Source organism: Hemicordylus capensis, chromosome 2 (genome assembly GCF_027244095.1).
Source record: "Hemicordylus capensis ecotype Gifberg chromosome 2, rHemCap1.1.pri, whole genome shotgun sequence".
Lineage (NCBI taxonomy): Eukaryota > Metazoa > Chordata > Lepidosauria > Squamata > Cordylidae > Hemicordylus > Hemicordylus capensis.
Genome location: NC_069658.1, coordinates 154,676,310 through 154,698,786, shown reverse-complemented (window position 1 = coordinate 154,698,786; position 22,477 = coordinate 154,676,310). Strand labels below are relative to the sequence as shown.

The following is a 22,477-nucleotide window of genomic DNA, read 5'->3' as shown; positions in this document are numbered from 1 at the left end:
GTTTCTCAGTCAAATGTTTTATTTCATTTCCTGTGGTCTGAATAGCCAGTTGGAAACTGCAAAGAAAGAACCCTCTGCTGTCTAAACAAATGTGGTGGCCATTCTCTGTGACAAAAATTGAGGCTTTCTGTGTCTCTTGTCTACCACCACCTCTGTTCCCTCTCAGGGAGACCAAGTTAGAATATACACCAGAACCCATGGATGGTCCAAGATGTTTTGGTCCTGAAGTGAAAAAGCCAAACAACACTCTTCAGTCATCTCTCCCTAATTAGCATTGGGTCCAATCCATCATGAAGTTGTCCAAAGCAAGTCCCACTGAAATAAAGGGGACCCAGTTCCCAGATCTCTCTGCTGCCTACTTTGCCCCTCTTAACACTGCCTGAAATTCATGGCCTGAGGCAGCATCCACATCATCTTGCTTTATCATATAGCTGTCTGGCACTTGTTGCTCTTCTAAGAACCACACTCTCCTGGCCGAACAAAGCAGTCTTTCAGCCCTCCATTTAATCCTATTTTGATGGCTCTGAGAGGTTCCCAGCTCTAGCTACCAATCCACTGACATGTCAGCAATGGGTTAAAGCCCACACATTGCCACTGAGAGGGCTGTGGGTCCGTTTCCAACTCCAAAGCTATCTTTCCAGTTCTACTCCATGTAATAATTCCCCACCCCAATGTACAATTTCACCCATTTCTAAATGCCAAGGTCTTGTAACGTCTCAAGTTATGAAACAAACAAACAAAAAGCCCCACAAACCCTCGAGGGCTCTGGTCTGTGAAGCAGAGTGCAACATTCCATGCACCCTCCATTGACGCCTGAAATTTCTGGCAATTACTGCTCTGTTTTCCCTTTTACAACAAAAGGTTCATTTAAATCTCCAGGTCCTTTAAAGGGGGTTGGAGGTGTGCTCTCTGTGTCAGACCTCAACAGGTTCAAGCTGATTGAGGTGAACCCGCATGAGTTGGATGCTGTTGAGAATCTTCTTCTGATGACCCACCAGGCTGATGCCAATGCGCTGGATGTCTCTGCAAGTGAGAGAGAGAGAGAGAGAGAGAGAGAGAGAGAGAGAGAGAGAGAGAGCGAGAGCGCTTAAATGGGGTACTTGTTGCTCACCTCTGTGTCCTGCCTAATGTAGGGATGTGCATGGAACCAGTTCAGAGGCCCTTTATGAACAGTTCCGCCAGTTCGATGGTGGGGGGGTGTCTAACTTTAAGAGTTGGGGAGGGTGCACTTACTCCCCTCCACTACTCCCCCCCTGCCGGCGTACACTTCCCCCCAAGCCCATTGGGGTGGCAGCGTACCTCCCTGCCACCCCATTGCCCAGAGAGTCTAGCCCAGATAGTCCAGCCCCGTTGCCCGGAGACTTTAGGCACATCGGAGACTTCCAGTCATATCCAGCTGGGGGAAAGTGGGGGGTAGGGGGTAGGTGCACCCTCCCCAGCTCTTAAAGCAGCACCCCCGCCGCCTCTGAGCCTCACCTCCGTGGTTTTGTGCACATCTCTAGCCTACATCTATATTCTCTAACTCAGAGATTCTGAACGTGTGGGTCCCCAGATGTAATTGGACTTCAACTCCCATAATTCCCAACCAAAGGCCACTGGGGGTGGGGATTATGGGAGTTGAAGTCCAAGAACATCTGGGGACCCACACGTTGAGAATCCCTGCTCTACCTGTTCACTTTATACATAAGGGCACACTAAGTGCTGAAGCTAGAAGCGCCTATTGTCTAATATTGAAAATCAGTGCTGAAAACTAGAAGGTTCCTTTAATGGAAGAAGAAGAAGAAGAAGAAGCCACGTGGCTTTGGAGCCAAAGGAGTACTCTTGTGCCCTGGGCTAGGGAACAAATGATGCCAAGGACAGGCATGCTTCCAACATTCATCCACATTTGTCCTGGATTTTTGGTGTTTCAAATTACTGAGTCTTAATTCCGAAATGGAACTGTTGCATTTGGAGTTCTCAACAGTTCCATTTTTATTGTTTTTTAAATATTAGGAAGCTTTCAGTTCCTTCAAGTCAGATGCACTGGTGTGTACTGATAAAACACTACAAGAAAGTAACCTCCATGTATGTATGGTAAGGATGTGCCCAAAGTGGTTCGGAGCATCCTTAGGAAAGTGCCGAACCAGTTTGGGCGCCGGCATTCAAAGTGGTTCGGCAGGGTGAGGGTCAGTTCCTTTAAAAAGCAGGTATGCAGGACCTTACTGGCTCCCCCGCCGCTTTTCCGGGTGCGGCACTCACTGTTCAAAAGGCCACATAGCCTGCGCACGGCATCCATGTATGTGCCGACACCGTGCGCAGACTGCTGGGAGCAGTGCTGCAGCCGTGCATGGATTTTTGAACAGCGAGCACTGCACCCGGAAAAGTGGTGGGGTGGTGGAGGAGCACCTGCTTTTTCAAGGAATCGACCTTCGCCCCACCCACAGCTGAACAAGCCATTCGCGCACATCCCTAATGTGCGGTTGTAACAAGACTTTGCGTGTGGGGGTCTTTTGCCACTGTGCTCACATGCCACTTGGGGCTCACATGTTCTGCCCCAAGCCCTCCCTACGCATACAACCTCTTCACACATTACATTTTCTAGCTGTACAGCTACAAGGCCAATGTGTGAGACAACATGTTTGTAAGCACATGTATTGGTTGCAAACCCAGGTTGACTGCTGCATAATGTGTGGAATAGAACTTACTCTAGAGTCATACGTGAGATAACGTCAAAGGTAGTCAGCCCGGCCTGGTCAAAGTTCTCCTTGTAGCGGCCCATTTTAATGGCATCCAGCCACTCGTGAGCATTGGTGAGTGAAGGGAAATCTGGGGGTGAGTTGCTCAGCAGGTGCTGGGACAGTCTGTTAAGGAAAAAGCACATGCAAGTTGAGCATGTGAGTACCTTTTTAGTCCCCTGATCAATGCCAGCCCCTCAGAATATGGGGGTGGAGGGGAGGGGAGGAGGAGGAGATTCATCTTCAAAGGTGCAGCAGGGAGCTGCAAACTATTGCAGCTCTGCAGTGCATGTTTTCCAAGTGTTCCAGAGCATTCTGCATGCCTTCTGTTTGCATGTTTGTGTGCCTGCAACAATTACGGTGAATCTGCCTTAAAAGGAACTCATGCCACATGTTCACAGAAGCCTTGCTGGTTTCCACACTGTTCCCGACAGCCAACATTTCCTGATTTTCCTCCTTTAGACTGTTGAAAAATGCTTCTTCCTACACTGGATCAATGTTTAACAACCAATACATGACTGTGTGCTCTTTTCCGATCCTCAGTCTCAAGAGGAAGGCTTGCTATACCCCATGGGAAATCCCCTCCATGTTAACAGGATGCATTTCTGTCCCCGGCTCTAGAGCCTTCTAATCCTGGCCGAATCTCTCCTCAAGGGACCTCCTCTTTGCTGACACCAAACATCTGGCTCTGTGAATCTGGGAAAGGCAGATGGAAACACAGGAGTTTCCAAATATAGCCTTGCCAGCTTTTACTAGGAGTCTCTTTCCACCACCACCGCCGGAGACAGGCCCTTCTCTGTTCATTTCGCCCTTGAGTTCCATTCTTTACATGCTGGCATCTGGCCCAACAGCCAAACCTTGCTCATTCTAGAATTGATACCCTCAGAGAATCGGCTTGCTTAACACCCACCCCACATCTGAGCACAACTGGCTCACTGAACAAGCACAGAACCTGACATAACAATAATGAGCATTTTAATAGTGTTTTTGAGCAGTCCAAGTGCTTCAGATCAATTATTTTGCTGCAATCCTTACAACAAGGCTGCAAGGGTAGTGAGCATTATGTTCCATAAAAGACAGATGAAACGCTGAGATTTGCCTAAGGCCACCTAGAATTCATGGCAGATTCGAAGCACGGAAGTCCTGATTCATAGCTCAGCCTCTTAGCCTTATGTTCTAAAGGTAAAGGTAAAGTGTGCCGTCAAGTCGATCTCGACTCCTGGCACCCACAGAGCCCTGTGGTTTTCTTTGGTAGAATACAGGAGGAGGAGTCACCATTGTCATCTCCTGCGCACTGTGAGATGATGCCTTTCAGCATCTTCCTATATCACTGCTGCCCAATATAGTACCAGCGGGGATTTGAACTGGCAACTTTCTGCTTGTTACTTGTCCTCCGACCTCCAGGTAGTGCACTTTATTCTCTTCTTTCCTCCTTAATTTAATCCAGGACATCTCAAAGCATTTGAAAATGGGCTCCAGCAAGCACAAATTGTGATGCAAGGTGAACTTGTCGGATTGGGGCAGGCATACATATTCTGAGTTTCTCACGAAAAAATGTTGCTGTCTCGAATGGGCAACAGACTGCAGGTCAATCCACGAGGCAGGAATGAGTTGTGCCTCAGTTCCTCTAGATCGCAGCTCTTCCCTCATGCCTTTCTCTTTCTGAAACTAACCCCAGACTCCACTCCCTTCCCACATGCTTCCCCAGAGCCCCAACCCACCTGCTGTTCCCTGTGCCAGTGGCTTTGAGGGCGGAAGGCTTGCGGATCATCTTGTCCAGGCTATTGACAATCTGCTCAAATTTGGGCCTTTGGACTCGTTCTTTCAGCCAGCAGTCCAGCATTAGTAGGTGCAAGGCAGTGGGGCAGTCTGGGGGAGGTGGCAGGCGATAGTCCTGGTCGATAGCATTGATGACCTGCAATGAATTAAAAATGGGTCTGGCTAGAGTCCTGCTCTATCATACACATACTCTGCAGTATGAATGTCTCCTATGTATGGATGTATGAGCTTTGTCCCATGTTAGAACTTACATCTTGATTGGACATGTCCCAATAGGGCCTCTCGCCATAGGACATGACCTCCCACATCACAATGCCATAGCTCCAGACATCACTTGAGGATGTGAATTTGCGATACTGGATGGCCTCTGGGGCAGTCCAGCGAATAGGGATCTTGCCACCCTAGAGAATAAAGAGACAGAAAAGTAGTGAGCAGGGGGCATCAGTGAATAGCTGGGACCAGAATCCAGGACACACAGAACAAACTCAAAACTAGTGTTCTGGTCAGTGACTGTAATAAAGAGATTGACTATTGACTAACTCAAAACTAGTGTGCTGAAGTCACATTAAGGCCTCGCCATTGCTAGATAAAGACAGGTAACATTTTCAGAGTGGCAGAAGCAGCTTAATAGTGATCTCCCTGACCTCAAAATCCATCCTCATTTTTTAAGAAAGATCTAGGCTGAAAAAGATGGTGTTGCTTGTTTGCAGGTGAACCGAGGATCACGAAGTCTTCCTCGGACACTGACTGTGTTCTGATAGAGATGGGCACCTGCTGGCTATTCATGTGTTATGTTCAACCTGTGTCCAAATCTGTATGCGTGTACAGATTCAACATATGTACAGCAGTACAATTCCTAACTGCACCTGTATTCAAGTCCTCTTTTAAAATGAATGCAGGTACAATCACTCAGACAAAAACATGTACATGTGTACAGACATCTGAATGTCAATACAGCATAATATCTGAATAGAGCTTAACTCACTCATCAATCCAGTGTTTGACTTGTGATTTTGCAAACTCTGATGACAACTTAGGGACATACTAATACACACACACACACACACACCCACACTCTCTCTCTCTCTCTCTCTCTCTCTCTCTCTAAACTTTGTGATACTGGATGACCTCTGGCTTCTGTCAAAATTCTTCAGAAGTTTCACCTAAGGAGGAATTCCAAAATCAGCTTTCAACTTTGCTTTAGTTCAGGCCTGCTCAACTCCCCCCGCCACCCCAGCTGTTTTTGGACCACAGCTCCCATAATCCCCAGCCACAGTGGCCAATAGCCAGGGATTATGGGAATTGTAGGCCAACATCTGCAGTAGGGCCAAAGCTGAGCAGCCCTGCTTTAGGTGAAATGTTTGTGGCAACGGTAGAATGGTTTGGTAACATTTAGGCATGGCAGAGCACATACTGACACTATGAGAGCTCCCTGCCTGAATTTTGCAGGGCTTTGAAAAAGATTGTTTCCTGAGCAAGGACTCACCAAGGCTCCCGTGTAAGTTGGATTCGAAGCATCGTCTTCCAAGAACCGCGACAAGCCAAAGTCCGACACTTTGCAAACCAGGTTACTGTTGACCAGGATGTTGCGGGCAGCCAAATCCCGGTGAACGTAATTCATGTCTGAGAGGTAGCGCATGCCGGCCGCTATGCCCCGCAGCATGCCCACGAGCTGCAGGACGCTGAACTGCCCTTCTTTTTGCTGTGGGTGGCACACACAAGAGAGATGGGCCTCAGTGAAACCATCACAAGAATCCAATTCCCCAGTCACTCACAGATAAAAGTAGAAAAGCAGAGCAGAAGGAAGAGATTACAGTGAGAAGATCTCACTGTGGTGACTGAATAATAATATACTACATGATGACAGTTCAATGCAACAATTACCTCAGGAATTAAATGTTTTCAAAACAACCAGAGAGCTGGACACCACAGAGCAATGCAGGAGTGCTCAATGCATCCATGCAGATGCAGGTACCACACAGGTTGGTAAGTTGGGATCTGTCTCACGGTAGCCAATGGACACAATGCTACCTAGCCCTGAGCCCCACACAGAAGCGAAAAACAAGGTGTGCCCTGGTTCAGGGCTCTGCTGGTGCTCTAGGAAGGGGCTTTAAACCAGCTTGGCTGGTGCCTATCAGTTGCTCATGCAACATAGCATCCTGCACAGCTCCTCAGCGGGAGACCTTCTATGCTGTTTTGGAAACCATGGTCTGGACAGCTCCCCGCCTCACAGAGAAGACAGAAATCTGTGCTGTGCAGCAGTGGTGGTGGGGATCAGACAAAGTGCAAAGAAGAATTCCTCTGTCCCTGCTAACTGGGAAGAGAGGTACTTTTAAAAGTGGTGGCTCTCTTACATTTAGCAGCAGGCGCGGACTGGCTCACAGGGCAACAGGGCATATTCCCGGTGTGCCCCACCTGCAGGGTGCCCCTGTGCCCCATCCGCGGGACGCCCCTTTGCCCCGCCGCACTCAACAGCAGTGAATACTCCCACCCTTAAGCACCCATTCTGCTCAAAACCCGGCACCCTCCCCACATACATTCCACCACCCTCTCAGTGCCCCCAGTCCGGTCCTGTTTAGCAGGGGAAAGCAACTGTCCCTATTTAACACAGCATACCATTCTTCCCAGTAGGGGTGTGCACAAAATTGGGAAACCTGGTTTGGTTCGAGTAGAACCAGACCTGAACTGAGCTGGGTCCAGTCTGGTTCTATGCACAGTAGAGCTGGACCAGGTCCGGCTCAAGTCTGAACCGGTTTGGGCCCGGCTTAGGGGGTGGGGAATGAAAAAAATTTAAACAAAAAAAATGGTGGCCACTCGAAATGGCCCATTTAGAGTTAGAAAGTTTTGCCAACAAAACATTCTGCACTGCCCTATGGGATGGTATAGAAAACCCTCTCCCTCCACTGTGCTCAGTGAAAAGACAGACGTATCAGTCGCAGGTATGATTTATATTATCCTTCCAACATGAATAAATAATGTAAATCACTGTACTTTCCCAAACCATGTGCATGCTAATGATGATTGCAGTTTACATAGCAACGGAGAGGAGAAGATGGTTCACTGTCCCAAAGGGACTCGCAATAAAAAAGGAACACCTGCAGCAGCCACTGGTAAGTAGGGGTGTGTGAGCCTGCTCGAGGTTGAGCGGGCTCGCACTCAAGGGCTCACCCTTGAGCCAGACCTGGCCCAGTTCAGCTCAAGGTTGATCCAAACCCGCCGGGCTGGTGCAGGGCCGGTTCGTTTGTTTTTTTAAATGAAAAAATGGCAGACTGACCACCATTGCAGGGCTTTGGGGGGTGCTGCTGCGGCTGTGTGTGTGTGTGTGGGGTCTCTTGAGGTCCCTCCCTGGTCTCCCCCGGTCTCAAATGGTCCATTTTGTGCCATTCTGGGCCTCTCTGCGTGGGCAGCAGCCATGTCGGAAGTCGCCACGCACATGCACTGGCCATTTGCACGGCTGGGTCACCTGGCCATGCAGGTGGCCAGTGCGCATGACCGGAGGCCTCCAAAATGGCCACCGCCAACACAGAGAGGTCTGGAATGGGCCATCTGAAACCAGGGGGAAGCCAGGAGGGGAGGGGGAACTTCAGGAGACACCCTCACATGGCAGCAGCAGCAGCACCCCCCCCCAAGCCCTGCAATGGCAGTAAGTTCACCTTTTTTGGGGGGTAAAAACAAAAGGCTTGGACTGGCCCTGGCCCGGCAGGCTCAGCTCGATCTCAAACCAAACCCGGCCAGGTCTGGCTCAAGAGTGGGTCCTCAAACCTGGCCAGTTTGAATGTGAGCCGGCTCGACCTTGAGCCAGCTTGCACATCCTTGCTTTCCAGTAGCTTCTGCAGGTGTTTTGTATTGTGAGCCCCAGTGAACAATTTTCTCATTTCTGTTGTGATGTGAACTGAAATCATAATTATCATGCACATGGTTTGGGAATGTATCGTGATTTACATTATTTATTCATGTTGGGAGGATAATATAAATACTACTGGAGACCGATATGTCTGTTCGTCCTTTTATAGAGTACAGTGGAGGGAGAGGGGTCTTACTATACCATCCCATAGGGATGTGCACAACGTTTCATCGGTGAAAGGTTCCAACTCTAAACAGGGCATTTCGAGTGTATCAAGCTTGAAACAGAACACCCATCTAATAAAGGGCCTATTTTGAGCTTGGAGCAGAACAACCCCATTTCAATCAAAACATTTTGATGTTCTGAGCACCATTTTGGATGCCTTTTTTCCCCTTGCTGATTAGTTTTCTGGCACTGGCTTCTGATTGGCTTGCAATCTCCTTGCTTTTTGGTTGACTACTACTACAAGAACAACAACTACTACTACTACTACTACTACTAATTATTATTATTATTACTTATCATCATCATCATCATCATCATCATCATCATCCTCCAAATCAAGTGTAATTGTGCCCACATTGGTTGGGAGTAGGGAGGCGGGGTCACCAAAGGAGGGAGTTTCAAAATGTATTTATGGGGACTGAGAGGCAGAGCGAGCCCTTATAGTGTGTCCCTCTTGAAGAGGATACATCAAAGGAAAGCTCCTATGGGGAAAGGTTAAAAATGCATGTAAAACCACCTGCCTAGCTATTTATTTTGTGGGTTGGGTAGTAGGTAGCGCCCATCATGCCCTACCACACAATGCACTTTGGTGTTCCTAGGCGTTACCCATGGGGAACAATGGGGTGTTTTTAGTTTCCCCATTGTTCACTATGGCTTGAAACGTTTAAAATTTGTTCCGTCGAAACAACCGGTTGTTACGATGGAATGTTTTGTTCATTTGCGTTTCATTTTGAGTTCGAAACAGAATGCAAAAATCTGTGTCAAGCACATCCCTACCACCCCAAAGGGGAAGGGAGATCTTATATCATGCCCCTACTGCTAAGAATGATCTTCTTTTATTTGGTTTTGGAATTACTGACGTAACACCAATCATGTTGTTATTACTTACTATGAATTTGACTGGCAAGTTAGTTTTGTTTTGTATAATCCACAGGAAAGCCTTTCTTTTTTAAAGGTAATAAAACGTGAAATTGCAGCTCAAACACTTCACTCGTTTTGGTAAAATTTATATTGCTTCTGTTAATTATGCAGAAGAAAAAAAAAAGAAGAATTCAAGGCTCCCACTTCTGATAGCTGAATGCAGTCAGACAGGCAAGGGGCATAACCTTTGTCAAGGACAGCACAAAGGCTCCAAAGGGAAGTCGCTCCTCTTGGCTCCAGGGTGCTTTCCAGATTACACCTGCAACGGGGTAAAATGCTCTGGCTTGGCAGGATCATATTGAAAATGACCCCCAGAATCTCACACGGGAAAATACAGCTACTTTTCTGCGATGCACATGCAATGTTGTAGCATTATAACACAAAGATAAAGTCCGAAAGGTGACATCGGAAATGTGAACGGCACCTTGCTGATAGCGCAGGGACTGCAATGTTGAAACACAGGCAGTACGGAAGCACATTTAGCAGACATGTATTGACACTGTTTGTAGGGTGCAATCTGGAAAGCACCCTGGTGAACTTACCCACAACAGCAAACTGCACCCCCTTTGCTCACTGTGTTCCCCTGTGCCCCACCCCCTCTCAAGGAAAGAGGCAGCAGGGACCTTTTAGCCCTTACAGGAGATGGAAAATGGCAAGCTGGAGCGGAGAACTGGTCAGTAGCAGAACACAGGCTTAATATGCATAAGATCACTCTCCAGTTAAAGGACACTGAGTAGAGGGGCTGGTAAAAGACCCCTTACCTAAATCCCAAGCAATGTACTAACAGCCAGAGAAGAAAGCATATGGCTATATGATCATATGGTCATGAGGCAATGCTTTAAAAACAATTTCACATCTGTGGTCCTGTTTTTGATGCACACTAGCTTCTGCAGATCTGACTCTCCACCCCACCCCACACCCCCGAGCTCGCATCTCAGCCTCAGCTCTTTGCATCCCCTCTCTAATCACTCCCACAGCATCCTTTGTGTCACCTCCCATCAGCGCCACTGATCAACCTTCCTACTGAGTTGCTTAATCAGCATCCTCTGCACAGGGATTTTTGAGACCAAAGACAAAATGCTGCGGTTAGCTGATCAATAGGGAAGCCCTGAAGAAAAATTCCCCTGATTTGTTTGGGATGATTCCAGAAGAATCTTTTTTTTTTTGGTACATCCCAACTGATGAAGGGATTCTGGGAAATGGAGCCAGTGTCTTCATGCACAAAACCTCACACGACTGCCCAGAAATAAGGGCTGGTTTATAGAATTAGCAAATCGCAAAACTGTTCCTGGACTGAAACACTTCAGACTAGGGCAGGGAGACATGATTGAATGTTCTCTCATGAGAAAGAGAACTAGCATGACAGGGAAAAGGCTAAACTAGAGCCCTAGTTTTCTAAGTGCAAGGATTTTTTTTAAATGGGGGGTGCATTCAATCATGCAGTCCTTAACTCCTCTCCCCTCACTTTGCTCCCCATGTTTACTCCGTCGACAAATCATGTCACTTCTCCCCATATAGAATTTTGAAATCCATCCTTTTCTCTCTGTGGCCTCAGCTAAAACCCTGGTTCACGCCCACCGTCATGACCAGTTCTTCTTTCTGGCCTTTCTCGGTCCCCTTGCACTGTCAAAACCACCCCCTCTCCCATCGCTCACATGCTCAAATCCCTACCCTCACTTCCCATCCTCTTTCCACAGCAAAAAAAGCCTTGCCCTTACCTTCAAGGTTCTCCATGGCATTGCCCCACCCTTCCTTTCTGCCATTATTTCCCATTACATCCACGAATGTGACCTTTGCTCTTCCAGCTCCATCCCCGCCACCCCAAAGTCTTCTGCTTCCTTACACAACCCCACTCATTCTCATCCGCTGTTCCCTAGGCTTGGAACTCTCTCACAGAACTCCCATCTGGTCTCTCTCTCTCCGTCTCGTTCCCTTCAAATTCCTTCTCAAAACCTATTTTTAATATGGCTTGGCCCCTTAGTCCTTGCCCTCAACTTAAATGAATCCTACATTTGTGTAAATGAATTTCTCACACCCTTAATCCTTGCCTCTTCCCACCCTCTCTCTCTCTCGCTCCCTCCCTCCCTTCTCCTCTATTGTAAAAAGTTAAGTTGTAAACTCTTTTGGGCAAGGACCTGTATTTTACTTCACATTTATGTTACGGACATGGTGCTTATACAGTACATAATGAATAATACTAATAATCCCCAGCCCCAATATGAAGTAGCACAGTCTACAAGCAATTTCATCCCTGTGATTTTCTCTTATGTGGACTAGCCCATGTTGGGCTGCAGTGCAGCCACCCTTTCCATGCTCTTTACCACATCTCCAGAGACCTGACCTTGAGATAGGGAGGGCAGAGAAGAGGTAGATGGACATGCAAAATGACAGGGGCTGATGAAGACAACAGAGGTGGAGGCAGTTTGGAGAGCTGAGCTTTGCTGTACCCGGAGGAAGGAATCCAGAGAGCCATTCTCCATGAACTCTGTGACAATCATGACGGGGCGGCTCTTGGTGACCACGCCCTCCAGGCGGATGACATTCGGGTGCTCAAACTGTCCCATGATGCTGGCCTCGCTCAGGAATTCCCGACGCTGCTCGTCTGTGTAGCCTGCCTTCAGAGTCTTAATAGCCACTGTGTATTCTCGCTTCCCTGGAGGCTTCAGGCGCCCAAAGCATACCTCGCCAAACTCTCCTGCCAGGGGTAAGGGATGGAGAAGACACCACGTCAGATGGAGCAGGAGCGACGACTTGCTCCAGTTTAAATCATGATGAGGCAGAACCCGGACAAGGGCATTGCTGCCCCTCACGTCTTGGGACCCAGGGCTTTGTTCTCTTTAGTGCTGGAAATCATTTTGCTTATAAAGATTATTAGTTTTCCTCTAGTTTTCCTCTAAGGATCTCAGGACAGCATGCATGAATCCCTCCTGCTTCCCCCCGCCCCCCGCCCAACTACCCTGCAAAGTGGGTCAGGCTAAGAGATGGCGCCTGGCACAAGAGCAGGATTTGAACCTGGGTCACCCTGGTCACTTCTCTAATCACTATGTCACGGGCCGAACCAGGAAGCTCTATCTGAAGGCCTCAGGCAACAGATTTACAAGGCGGTGGGGACGGGAGGAAGTTGAGCCTGTAATAGCTAGAGAGCCTGCTGATGCCATCTGAGAGGAAGCAAAGCTGCAGATGGCAGGACTGCTGCTAGCCCCGAGGAGAGCTAGAGAGTGGGGAGCTGGGCCCAGCTCTGAGTTTCAGTCCCATGTAAATTTGGTGCTTGTAGAGATGTGGAGAAACTGTCTGAGAGAATTCTCTGGGAAGTTTCTCCTCAAGAGGAATCCTGATATTCTCTTTGAATTTCGGTTTCTCTTCGGGAGTAACCAGTGGTGGATTTAAGGAGAGGCCAAGCAGGCACTTACCTACAGCGACAACATTTGGGGAGTGGGAAATTTTGCCACTCCCCAAATCTGGTCGCCCCTCTCTGGGGCTGGTGGGGGTGGCAAATGCTTGGAAACCTTGTTGAAAAGTGGTATATAAATATTTGTTGTTTGTTGTTGAAACAAGGTGGGAGGGACAGACACCAGGTGTATCCTCTTTGTTGTTTCAAAGCACTTGAAGAGTTAGGGGCTTTGTAACCCCCTCCCCAGCATGCGCTCTTCTCTAATCCCTCCAACATCCAAGTCTACACAATGAAGAAGACGTTGAAAGGAAGCGTTAGTGATGTGCTGATACAAAGAAAGCTTTGGGTCAAGATGCAGCTCCACAGGAGGGCCACAGAACACTTAAGTGGACTCTTGTCAAAGTGAGCAAATTGTAATGTGATCCAAAAAGCAGGTTGAAGCTTGAGAGCCACAGTGGAAGTCTCAATGGTGCTTGACACTCTATAGCAGACCAGGCACAGTGCGCCATGGGACTGCAACATGATGAGGCAGATGAAATGGGAAGCAGCCCCTTCCTTCGTTACCTGATCCAATGACCTCTTCAATCTTGACAAAAGACACATCAATTTCCTTGGCAAATTCCCGGATGGCTTCATTGGGGTCTTCATAGGTGGAGGGGTCAATGTAATACTTGACCCCGAGACCTGTGAGGGAAAAGGCTGCCCAGTCAGTCATATAGCTGGCCTTTAAGGGAAAGGGAATCAAAGAGAGTGGAGCTACTCTGTCACTTACCCCGGGTGCTGATGTACTGTTGCAGGCGGTCTGTGTAGGGAGTCTCCCGCCTCTTGCTGTGGAGGAAGCAAAGGGTGGGGGGGATGAACGTCCAAACAGGACAATGTCCTCATAACCACTTTTTTAAAAAAAAGATGGTACAGAAAAATGTAACCAAAATTATCAAGTAACTACACGGAAAAGTATAGGGGGCTTTTTGCTTTAGAAACAGATGACTAAGGGAGGACATGATGGCTGACATACAAAGCAAGGGTGTGCCAATGCAGAGAGAGAGCAGCTGAACAGAACTTCCCAACTAACTGTGCCAGGACAGTGGAGAAGTAGCAATCTTGGATGCCTTCCACTTCCACAAGAAGCCCACTGCACCACCTGAAAACAAGCATGAGGGTTGTTCTCCTGCTGTTCCACAGAACTGGATAAATAGATTTGTGGAAAGCAGAACAACAGTTGCCAAGTCCATTGAGAGTTTATTCCACAGTGACATTAACTTAGGGCTGCTCTGATACAGGTGAAACTCGGAAAATTAGAATATCGTGCAAAAGTCCATTAATTTCAGTAATGCAAATTAAAAGGTGAAACTGATATATGAGACAGACGCATTACATGCAAAGCAAGATAAGTCAAGTCTTAATTTGTTATAATTGTGATGATCATGGCGTACAGCTCATGAAAACCCCAAATCCACAATCCCAGAAAATTAGAATATTACATGGAACCAAGAAGACAAGGATTGTAGAATAGAACAATATCGGACCTCTGAAAAGTATAAGCATGCATATGTATTCAGTACTTGGTTTGGGCCCCTTTTGCAGCAATTACTGCCTCAATGTGGCGTGGCATGGATGCTATCAGCTTGTGGCACTGATGAGGTGTTATGGAAGACCAGGATGCTTCATTAGCGGCCTTCAGCAATTCTGCATTGTTTGGTCTCATGTCTCTCATCCTTCTCTTGGCAATGCCCCATAGATTCTCTATGGGGTCAGGTCAGGCGAGTTTGCTGGCCAGTCAAGCACAGTACACTGTATACTTTTTAGAGGTCCGATATTGTTCTATTCTACAATCCTTGTCTTCTTGGTTCCATGTAATATTCTAATTTTCTGGGATTGTGGATTTGGGGTTTTCATGAGCTGTACGCCATGATCATCACAATTATAACCAATTAAGGCTTGACTTATCTCGCTTTGCATGTAATGCGTCTGTCTCATAAATCAGTTTCACCTTTTAATTTGCATTACTGAAATTAATGGACTTTTGCACGATATTCTAATTTTCCGAGTTTAACCTGTATGTGGTTGCACTGCCAAAGATTTAGGCTTGTAATATGCGCACGAAGCTCAGCATCATATACCTCATGGAGTTTCTGGAAGGCAATTTCTAGCAGTGCTCATGAAAACATGCCACACATAGAGCTGGGTCTCACAATCAGCTAAGCCCGCTCACCCAGTGGACGAGCAGAACGGGAGCCCTGGGCGGCCGGATCAGCTGCCCACACAACTGCCGGCTCCATGACAGAGCTGGCAGGGGCTCGGGAGTTCGAGGGCCGTGCGGCCCCCAGAAGCTCCAGTATGCCCTGCACGAGTGCGCAGGGCATACTGGAGAGACCCCCGGAGCTGGGAGGTGGCTTTTTGCCTCTCCTCCGGGGGGTCTCCTCATGAGTAGCCACAGCGTGGAGCTGCGCCGCGGCTACTCATAATTTCGAAAACCGGGTTTGCGGAGCACTCACTCCACAAAACCGGTTTAAGGGGAGGGGTATTTAGGTGGGTTAACCGCCTGTGAGCCACTGCCTGCCTGCCTGCGAGCCCAGTGGCTCACACGGTCAGCCGAAATTGGGCTAGGCTCCCCTAGCCCGATTTCGGCTGATTGTCAGAATAGCCTCATAGACTAGCCCATGGTTCCCTTTTCATTGACACATTAAGGTCGTTCTCATGACCAAACTGGCTGGAGCTGAGGGGAAGGCAGGAGCAAACCTGCCATCTTCCACACAATCCAAGGCCGAAGAGGGCTCCACCACTTGCATGCCCAGACAAGCGGTGCAGCTTTGACTGGTGCAGTGAGCAGGAGGCAGGGGAAAGACAGCCGAGCCTCCAGATATCCCACAATGCACCACATGAGCAGCACCATGCATTGGCATATCAATCTGCTGCTGGGCCCCTCCTTCCCCCAACCTCTATGGCCAAGATGGCTGCCGACAACCTGGGAGGAGCTGCTGGCAGCCCAAGCAACCACATGACCAGGCAATGAGTTGGAGGTGCACAGTGTCCTCCTCCCTCTCTTTTAGCTCGGGTTTAAAACCAAGGCTACCCCAGGGTGCAGCCCCGGGCTCGGGAGTGATCCCAGTGCTGCACACGACCAGCCCTACCTGTGGGAGCCCTGTTCTACCCCTGTTGGGCTAGTTGTGTGAACGATCTCATTATGTTTCTGAAAGTTGCCTTCTGGACATGGCTTTGTATGTACTGGGCAAAGTATCATGCATTCCAAAACCCAAAGCTCCAAAGCATCTGCTTGGAGCTCCTTAGTACTTAGAAAGCCCCTGAACTTGTAGATTTAGGGAATTTGGACTAGAAGAAAAATAATATGTTACCACTTTAGTCAGAAATGAGATATCAAGGCTCTGGCTCTGCCCTCCAAACTTGCCTAACTTGCTTGTGCTATTTAGCAATGTTGCTATACTTTGGGATGCTTTTATGTCGATCAGTTGGATCCCACTAAATCCTCTCCCTTTGGTGGCAGAGGACCCCAAAATCTGAGGAGCCAGGGCTTCCCCATTTCTCCCTGCTGTGTTTATCCAGTTAAAGGCAGCGTTAGGTCTCCCTTGTGCCATGTTCATAGATGGCAACCTTTCTTTCTCAGCTGAGGTGTGGGGCAAGGATGGGGATTCACCTCTTGAAGACGATGGCAAGGATGGCAATGGCAGCAATGACCAGGAAGGCGAGACCACCAAGCGCCGAACCAACAATGAGTGGCAGCCGGTCTTGTACCATCTCGGAGCGCTCTCCTGTCAAAAGGGACAGTGTACATTATTTTCTCATCCACAGATCTCCTCCTTTTGACACCACCATGCCTCCCAAAGGAACATTTGCATCTCTACCCACTTCCAACTTGTCAGGAGACAACCAAGGCTAGAATCAGGAATCGCTGGATCTGCCCCATGTGGTGGGACTATGGGGCAGAAGGTTTCCTGGTTATGCTGTGCTCTCAGGCTCTGGAAGGACTCTGGAATGGTTTCTCCATACCTGGCTTCTCCATACCTAGTAAGGTTATGAAAGCTTGCAGGTCAGGCTGTACTTACCTGGCTCTGTGTTAACTGGCCCTGACTCATACACACAACTAGCACTATGCCTTGACCCCTAAGGCTGCCCACAGAATCCTGTTTCCTTATCAGGTTTATTCTGGTCTTCCTCCTTCTCAGAGATCAATCCTTCCTCCCTCCCTTCCTCCAGCCCATTCCTCCCCACACAGACTGAAGATATTTTGGTGCCGGACGTGGAAAATCTAGTCCCCCACTATTGAGTATAGGGCACAATCCAACAGAGCATTCTCCTGTGCAAGCCCCAATGAAATGAATGGGGCTTAGGAGAACAAGGAGCTACACATACTAAAACGATGTATGCATGTATGCAATATGTGGTTATAAACAACCATGGGGTCAAAGTATGTGTTCACCTGTGAGGTATGTGAGGGTCGTAAAAGTTTATGGTGCATAAGCAAGAGGATGATAAAGAAAGAACGCAATCAGATTGTGCTGGTGAGTATGAGCAAGAGAGAAGTTGGTGGGCAAGTCCAGGTCTCATGAAGATAAGTCACTTACCTCCCACCAGGGTCTGGAAATACATCTTCCCACTGTATGGCCCATAACCGACTGCTGTTCGGGCTCGTACCTGGAAGGCATATATCTTCCCTGGACTCAGACTGGAGATAGTAGCCATGTTAGTCTCACTGGTGACAGTGAATGAGTTGTCCTCGTCTTCTGACTAAGAATCAACAACCAAGATAAGCTGACAAAGTTCCACTTCCTTCTTCTCAGGATTGCTCCCCTCCCAGACCCACCAATGGTTTCCCTATACAGTCCAGATAAGCAGGCTTGCACCCATCAGCCTTCAGTTCTAATCTCTGCATCCGTCAAATGCCTCCACCAATGCCTTTCTATCCTAACCTAAAGAAGATGGGTGGTCAAAGAGATACAGTCGTGTGTGGGGGGAGGAAAGCAGGTTTCCATAGCATAGGAACAAACCAAACCTAAACCCAGAGCCCCTGGTGGCGCAGTGGTAAAACTGCCGCCCTGTAACCAAAAGGTTACAAGTTCGATCCTGACCAGGGGCTCAAGGTTGACTCAGCCTTCCATCCTTCCGAGGTCGGTAAAATGAGTACCCAGAATGTTGGGGGGCAATATGCTAAAATCATTGTAAACCGCTTAGAGAGCTTCCAGCTATAGAGCGGTATATAAATGTAAGTGCTATTGCTATTGCTTGAGTGGCAAGCTGTGCTATCTGTTTCAAGCAGAATAAGAAAGGTGTGGCCAGTTTACACACCAAACCTGAAGCAGTTTCAAATCCTCATCCTTTCTCCTAGGAACCCTGGGAATTGTAGTTTGCTGAGGGTGTTGAGCAGGACTGCTCTACTTCAGCCCTTCTGCAAATGTTGGCCTACAGTTCCCATAACCCCTGGCTATTGGCCACTATGGCTGGGGATTATGGGAGTTGTAGTTCAAAAACAGCTGGGGGGAAGGCTAATTTGATCAGGCCTGGTGTTGAGCATTCTCCTCCAGAAATATGTAACAGCAGTTCCATGAGGTTTCTTGATGGGAAGATGGCAGTTAATTTGTTCTAAACATTTGGTGTAGACTTGTCCAGAAAAATGCCAAGTAAAACACAAATTTTAGATCCAGAGTTTTCTAACTCTGGCCTCGTCTCACAAATTAATCACTCCAATGGCCTCGCTTGTCCACCAGTTTGTCCTCACCCCAACATGCTTGATCTGAGCCTCTCACACAACATTCCCAAAATAGATCTTCTTCCACTTCCCACAATTTACCTTGTCAAAATAGCGCAGTTGATAGTCCAAGATGATCCCATTAGGTTGGTCTGGCTGTGGCCAGGACAAGGTGATGCTGCCAGTTGTGCGACTCACCTGGTGCATCATGGGGACAGCAGAAGGGACTGCAATGAAAGAGGGAGCAAGGAAAGACAAGAGAACAATTATTAGAGAAGGAAAATATAGAGTAATGTGCCAATTTGTATTTTTAAACCTTTTTGTTAACAGTCCGGTCAGAAAGAATGATAATGCAATTTCCAAAACAAATGCTGCCATGCCTGGGTTGGTAGGCAGTAACTATTTAACAGCACCCAGTAACTGCTCAGAGTTGTGCTCCACTAGGGATCCTCAGACAAGGGATGGGGCATGGGATGTTTTCTGGCAGAGTGTGGTGGACCCTGGAAGGATTGGGCTGGAGCCTAGTGGAGCTAGGTCAGGGGCAGCCTGGCCTATGCCTGATGTCTCACAGTTGAGCTGATGGGCATGGGAGGAGGAGGAGAGCTGGTCTTCTGGTAGCAAGCATGACTTGTCCCCTTAGCTAAGCAGGGTCTGTTCTGGTTGCATATGAATGGGAGACTAGAAGTGTCAGCACTGTAAGATATTCCCCTCATGGGGTGGAGCTGCTCTGGGAAGAGCAGAAGGTTCCAAGTTCCCTCCCTGGCTTCTCCAAGATAGGGCTGAGAGAGATTCCTGCCTGCAACCTTGGAGAAGTCACTGCCAGTCTGTGTAGACAATACTGAGCTAGATGGACCAATGGTCTGATTCAGTATATGGCAGCTTCCTATGAGGAGCAAAGAACAGAAGTTCTCAAACTAAGCACAAAATAGCCTTGATCACCTTGATTCTGGCTCCTCCAAATTTACCCTTTCCCTTGGAGACCCTTGAAAGACGGCTAAACTTCAGAAGCTTCAGGTCATCAAACCTTCAGAGCAGGCAAGCCCACAGAGAATCTCATAGATATCTGACAGCACATTGGAACATAGCCACAAAGGTGAAGATCTGCAGGTGAATTCAGCACTAGCTGTGCACTTATACAGCTGGCCCATGGGATTTGTGCCATGCCACAGATCAGTATATGATATACTGGCCCAATGTTTTGCCCCACATTGTTCTTGGTTTTAGAGACACAGTGACTGGTTTGTATGTTACAGGAAACAACAAGAAGTGAAGGCAGTTGGGACAAGAGCTGTTTCTTGCACTTCCAGTGTACGCTGAAATTAGGAACTCTCATATTTTCTATTTTGGGACAGACCAAATTCTCATGTTTTCACATCTCATATTGGAGAGATGTGTAATCTCCAGGTGTGGCGACAACTCATGATTTGCTCCTCAGGGGAAGATGTACAAGCTCCCCTCAGGATGCTATACTGCAAGCATGGAAAGTAGGTGCACAACTTAGGAACACAAGAACATAGGAAGCTGCCATATGCTGAGTCAGACCATTGGTCTATCTAGCTCAGTATTGTCTTCACAGACTGGCAGCAGCTTCCCCAAGGTTGCAGGCAGGAATCTCTCTCAGCCCTATCTTGAAGATGCCAGGGAGGGAACTTGGAACCTTCTGCTCTTCCCAGAGTGGCTCCATCCCCTGAGGGGAATATCTTACAGTGCTGACACTTCTAGTCTCCCATTCATATGCAACCAGAACAGACCCTGCTTAGCTAAGGGGACAAATCATGCTTGCTACCACAAGACCAGCTCTCCTCCCTCATGCATTTGCTTCTTGACTCTTCCTGTGATGTCCGACGCTGCTCTCAGGTGTTGCACTTACTTTTTGCAGGGCTCTTTAAGTATGAATCAGTCCAAACTTGCAAGGTTTCTGGGGAAAATGCAAGACTTCAGGAATCTTCACACATGACACTCACAATGCTTTTTATCCTTTCATCCTTATTCCTGCTATTTATGTGACTATCTGTTTTTGTAGAATATTTAAACCAGAAAATGGGCATTTGTAATCCAGATATACATTCTGCCTGATAAAGGCTTCACATGGACGCTATATTAAAAAAACCACAACGCTTTAAGCCTCATGTACAAATACATCCTTTGTTTAACTTCAAGAGGCTTTGTGAGATTAAGGTGGTTGATATGAATTGTTCTCTTTCCTCACATTACTGTATATTTTTTACATTTGGTTTTGAGGGCTGGTGGAGCATGATGACCAAGAGGCTGAGGTATGAGTTGAAATACCTCCAATTCAAATCTTATCTCAGTCACACACAAACCACTATGCTTTCAGCCTCAGCCCCCTCTGAAAAACAGGGATAATAATGTAGGCCGCTCCTAATGGGCGATTGAAAAGATGACTGAAATAACTGAATGTATGTGAAAGACTTTGTACATTGAAAATACAAGAAACACACGTTATATTATCAATGGCTCAGTTGGGGTGAGATGACTAATTGAGGCTGTTCTCGCGAGCAGGCAAGCCCAGACTTAGTCAGCCAAGCCTGGAATTGGCTGCCCGTGAGAAACGCCAAGATCCATGCAGATCCCGGTGGCCCCGAAGCACCACACCCAAAGCTGAAGCCCGGCTCTTAGTCCAGGTTAAGGCGCAAACGTGCACTGAACACAGCAGCCAGGATCGTGTGTCAGCGCAAGCTGCTCGGGGCACAGTGTATTGTGGGATACTTGGAGGCCGGGATAATGAGGCCCAGCTTCTGTGTGAACACTTTAAGATATTCCCCTCAGGGGATGGAGCCACTCTGGGAAGAGCACCTAGGTTCCAAGTTCCCTCCCTGGCAGCATCTCCAAGATAGGGCTGAGAGAGATTCCTGCCTGCAACCTTGCAGAAGCCGCTGCCAGTCTGTGTAGACAAAACTGAGCTAGATAGACCAATGGTCTGTCTCAGTATATGGCAGCTTCCTATGTGCCTGTGTTCTCTTGCTCTGTGCTGCTGGGAAGAACGCGGAGAGGAATTTGTGCTGCTCCTGTAAGCTCAGGTTGTGTGGATATGCGGCTTGCATGTAGCAGGACTAAGAGCGGTCATCTGGGGGAAGACAGCTTGAACCCTGCCTTCTCCCCACCCCCACCTGTGTGAAGAGCCCCATTATCTATAATTTGAACCTATTTAACATGTGTGTGTGTGTGTGTGTGTGTGTGTGTGTGTGTGTGTGTAATACCTTTAATTGATTTAATTAATATTTTACTGTTAGCAGACTAGTTTACACAATCACATTTAAATCTCACCATCCCTCTGAGGGGCTCTGGGCAACCTATAGGGTCCCCACTCCAAATTTATAGTCACCACAAACTTGTGAGGTAGATTTTAGGCTGAGGTAGCGACTGGCCCAGAGCTATTCCGGGACTTCTATGTCCGACTGAACCTAGTCTTCCTAGGCCACACCTAGCATTCTATCAGTGGAACAGGTGCAATGTTCATGGAATAAACACACAATATTTAGGCTGTCTTCCAATATTTCCATGTATCGTTTCCTCATGCTATATTTACTGTTTCCTGCTATGTGTTGCCTAGCTGATTTTCACACTCCACAGGGGTTTTTATTTCCCCAGGGAGTCCACAAAACGTGCATGTGTCTGATAGCTCAGAAATAAACTGAGGCAAGGCTGGTAGTAGCCTGAGAGGAGAGGGGCTTCTGGCTGTTTCAAAGCGGCGAGCATGAGGGGGTGGCGGCATTTTAATGCCCCCATCATGTCAGCGCAAGCAGAGGCACAGTGGTGGCTGTGCTGAATACACAAACACTAGAAAAATCAGTCCAATTCTCAAGAAATACTTCCTGGGTTCAGTAAGGGTGTTCACATGATCGGTGTGGAGTCTGATTCCCAGGAAGTGTGCACTCCTG

General features: G+C 47.9%; 1 protein-coding gene across 3 annotated transcripts in view; it reads right to left on the bottom strand.

Annotated features, from left to right (window-relative positions):
- Position 1: 1 nt before the first annotated feature.
- The window catches only part of LOC128343208 (ephrin type-B receptor 5), a 144,272-nt gene continuing 121,796 nt past the window's right edge, over positions 2 to 22,477 (bottom strand). The window contains exons 6-16 of one of the 3 annotated variants that reach the window (XM_053291857.1): positions 18,678 to 18,802; positions 17,455 to 17,617; positions 16,527 to 16,641; positions 13,647 to 13,702; positions 13,439 to 13,573; positions 11,931 to 12,178; positions 5,980 to 6,195; positions 4,745 to 4,894; positions 4,436 to 4,629; positions 2,685 to 2,840; positions 2 to 1,023 (exon numbers count right to left, since the gene is read on the bottom strand). In XM_053291857.1, coding sequence (XP_053147832.1) covers positions 915 to 1,023; positions 2,685 to 2,840; positions 4,436 to 4,629; positions 4,745 to 4,894; positions 5,980 to 6,195; positions 11,931 to 12,178; positions 13,439 to 13,573; positions 13,647 to 13,702; positions 16,527 to 16,641; positions 17,455 to 17,617; positions 18,678 to 18,802 — 1,667 coding nt within the window. In that variant the 3' untranslated portion in view covers positions 2 to 914. The remainder of the gene's footprint in view (positions 1,024 to 2,684; positions 2,841 to 4,435; positions 4,630 to 4,744; positions 4,895 to 5,979; positions 6,196 to 11,930; positions 12,179 to 13,438; positions 13,574 to 13,646; positions 13,703 to 16,526; positions 16,642 to 17,454; positions 17,618 to 18,677; positions 18,803 to 22,477) is intronic. The other 2 variants (XM_053291858.1, XM_053291859.1) reach the window with 2 other exon arrangements.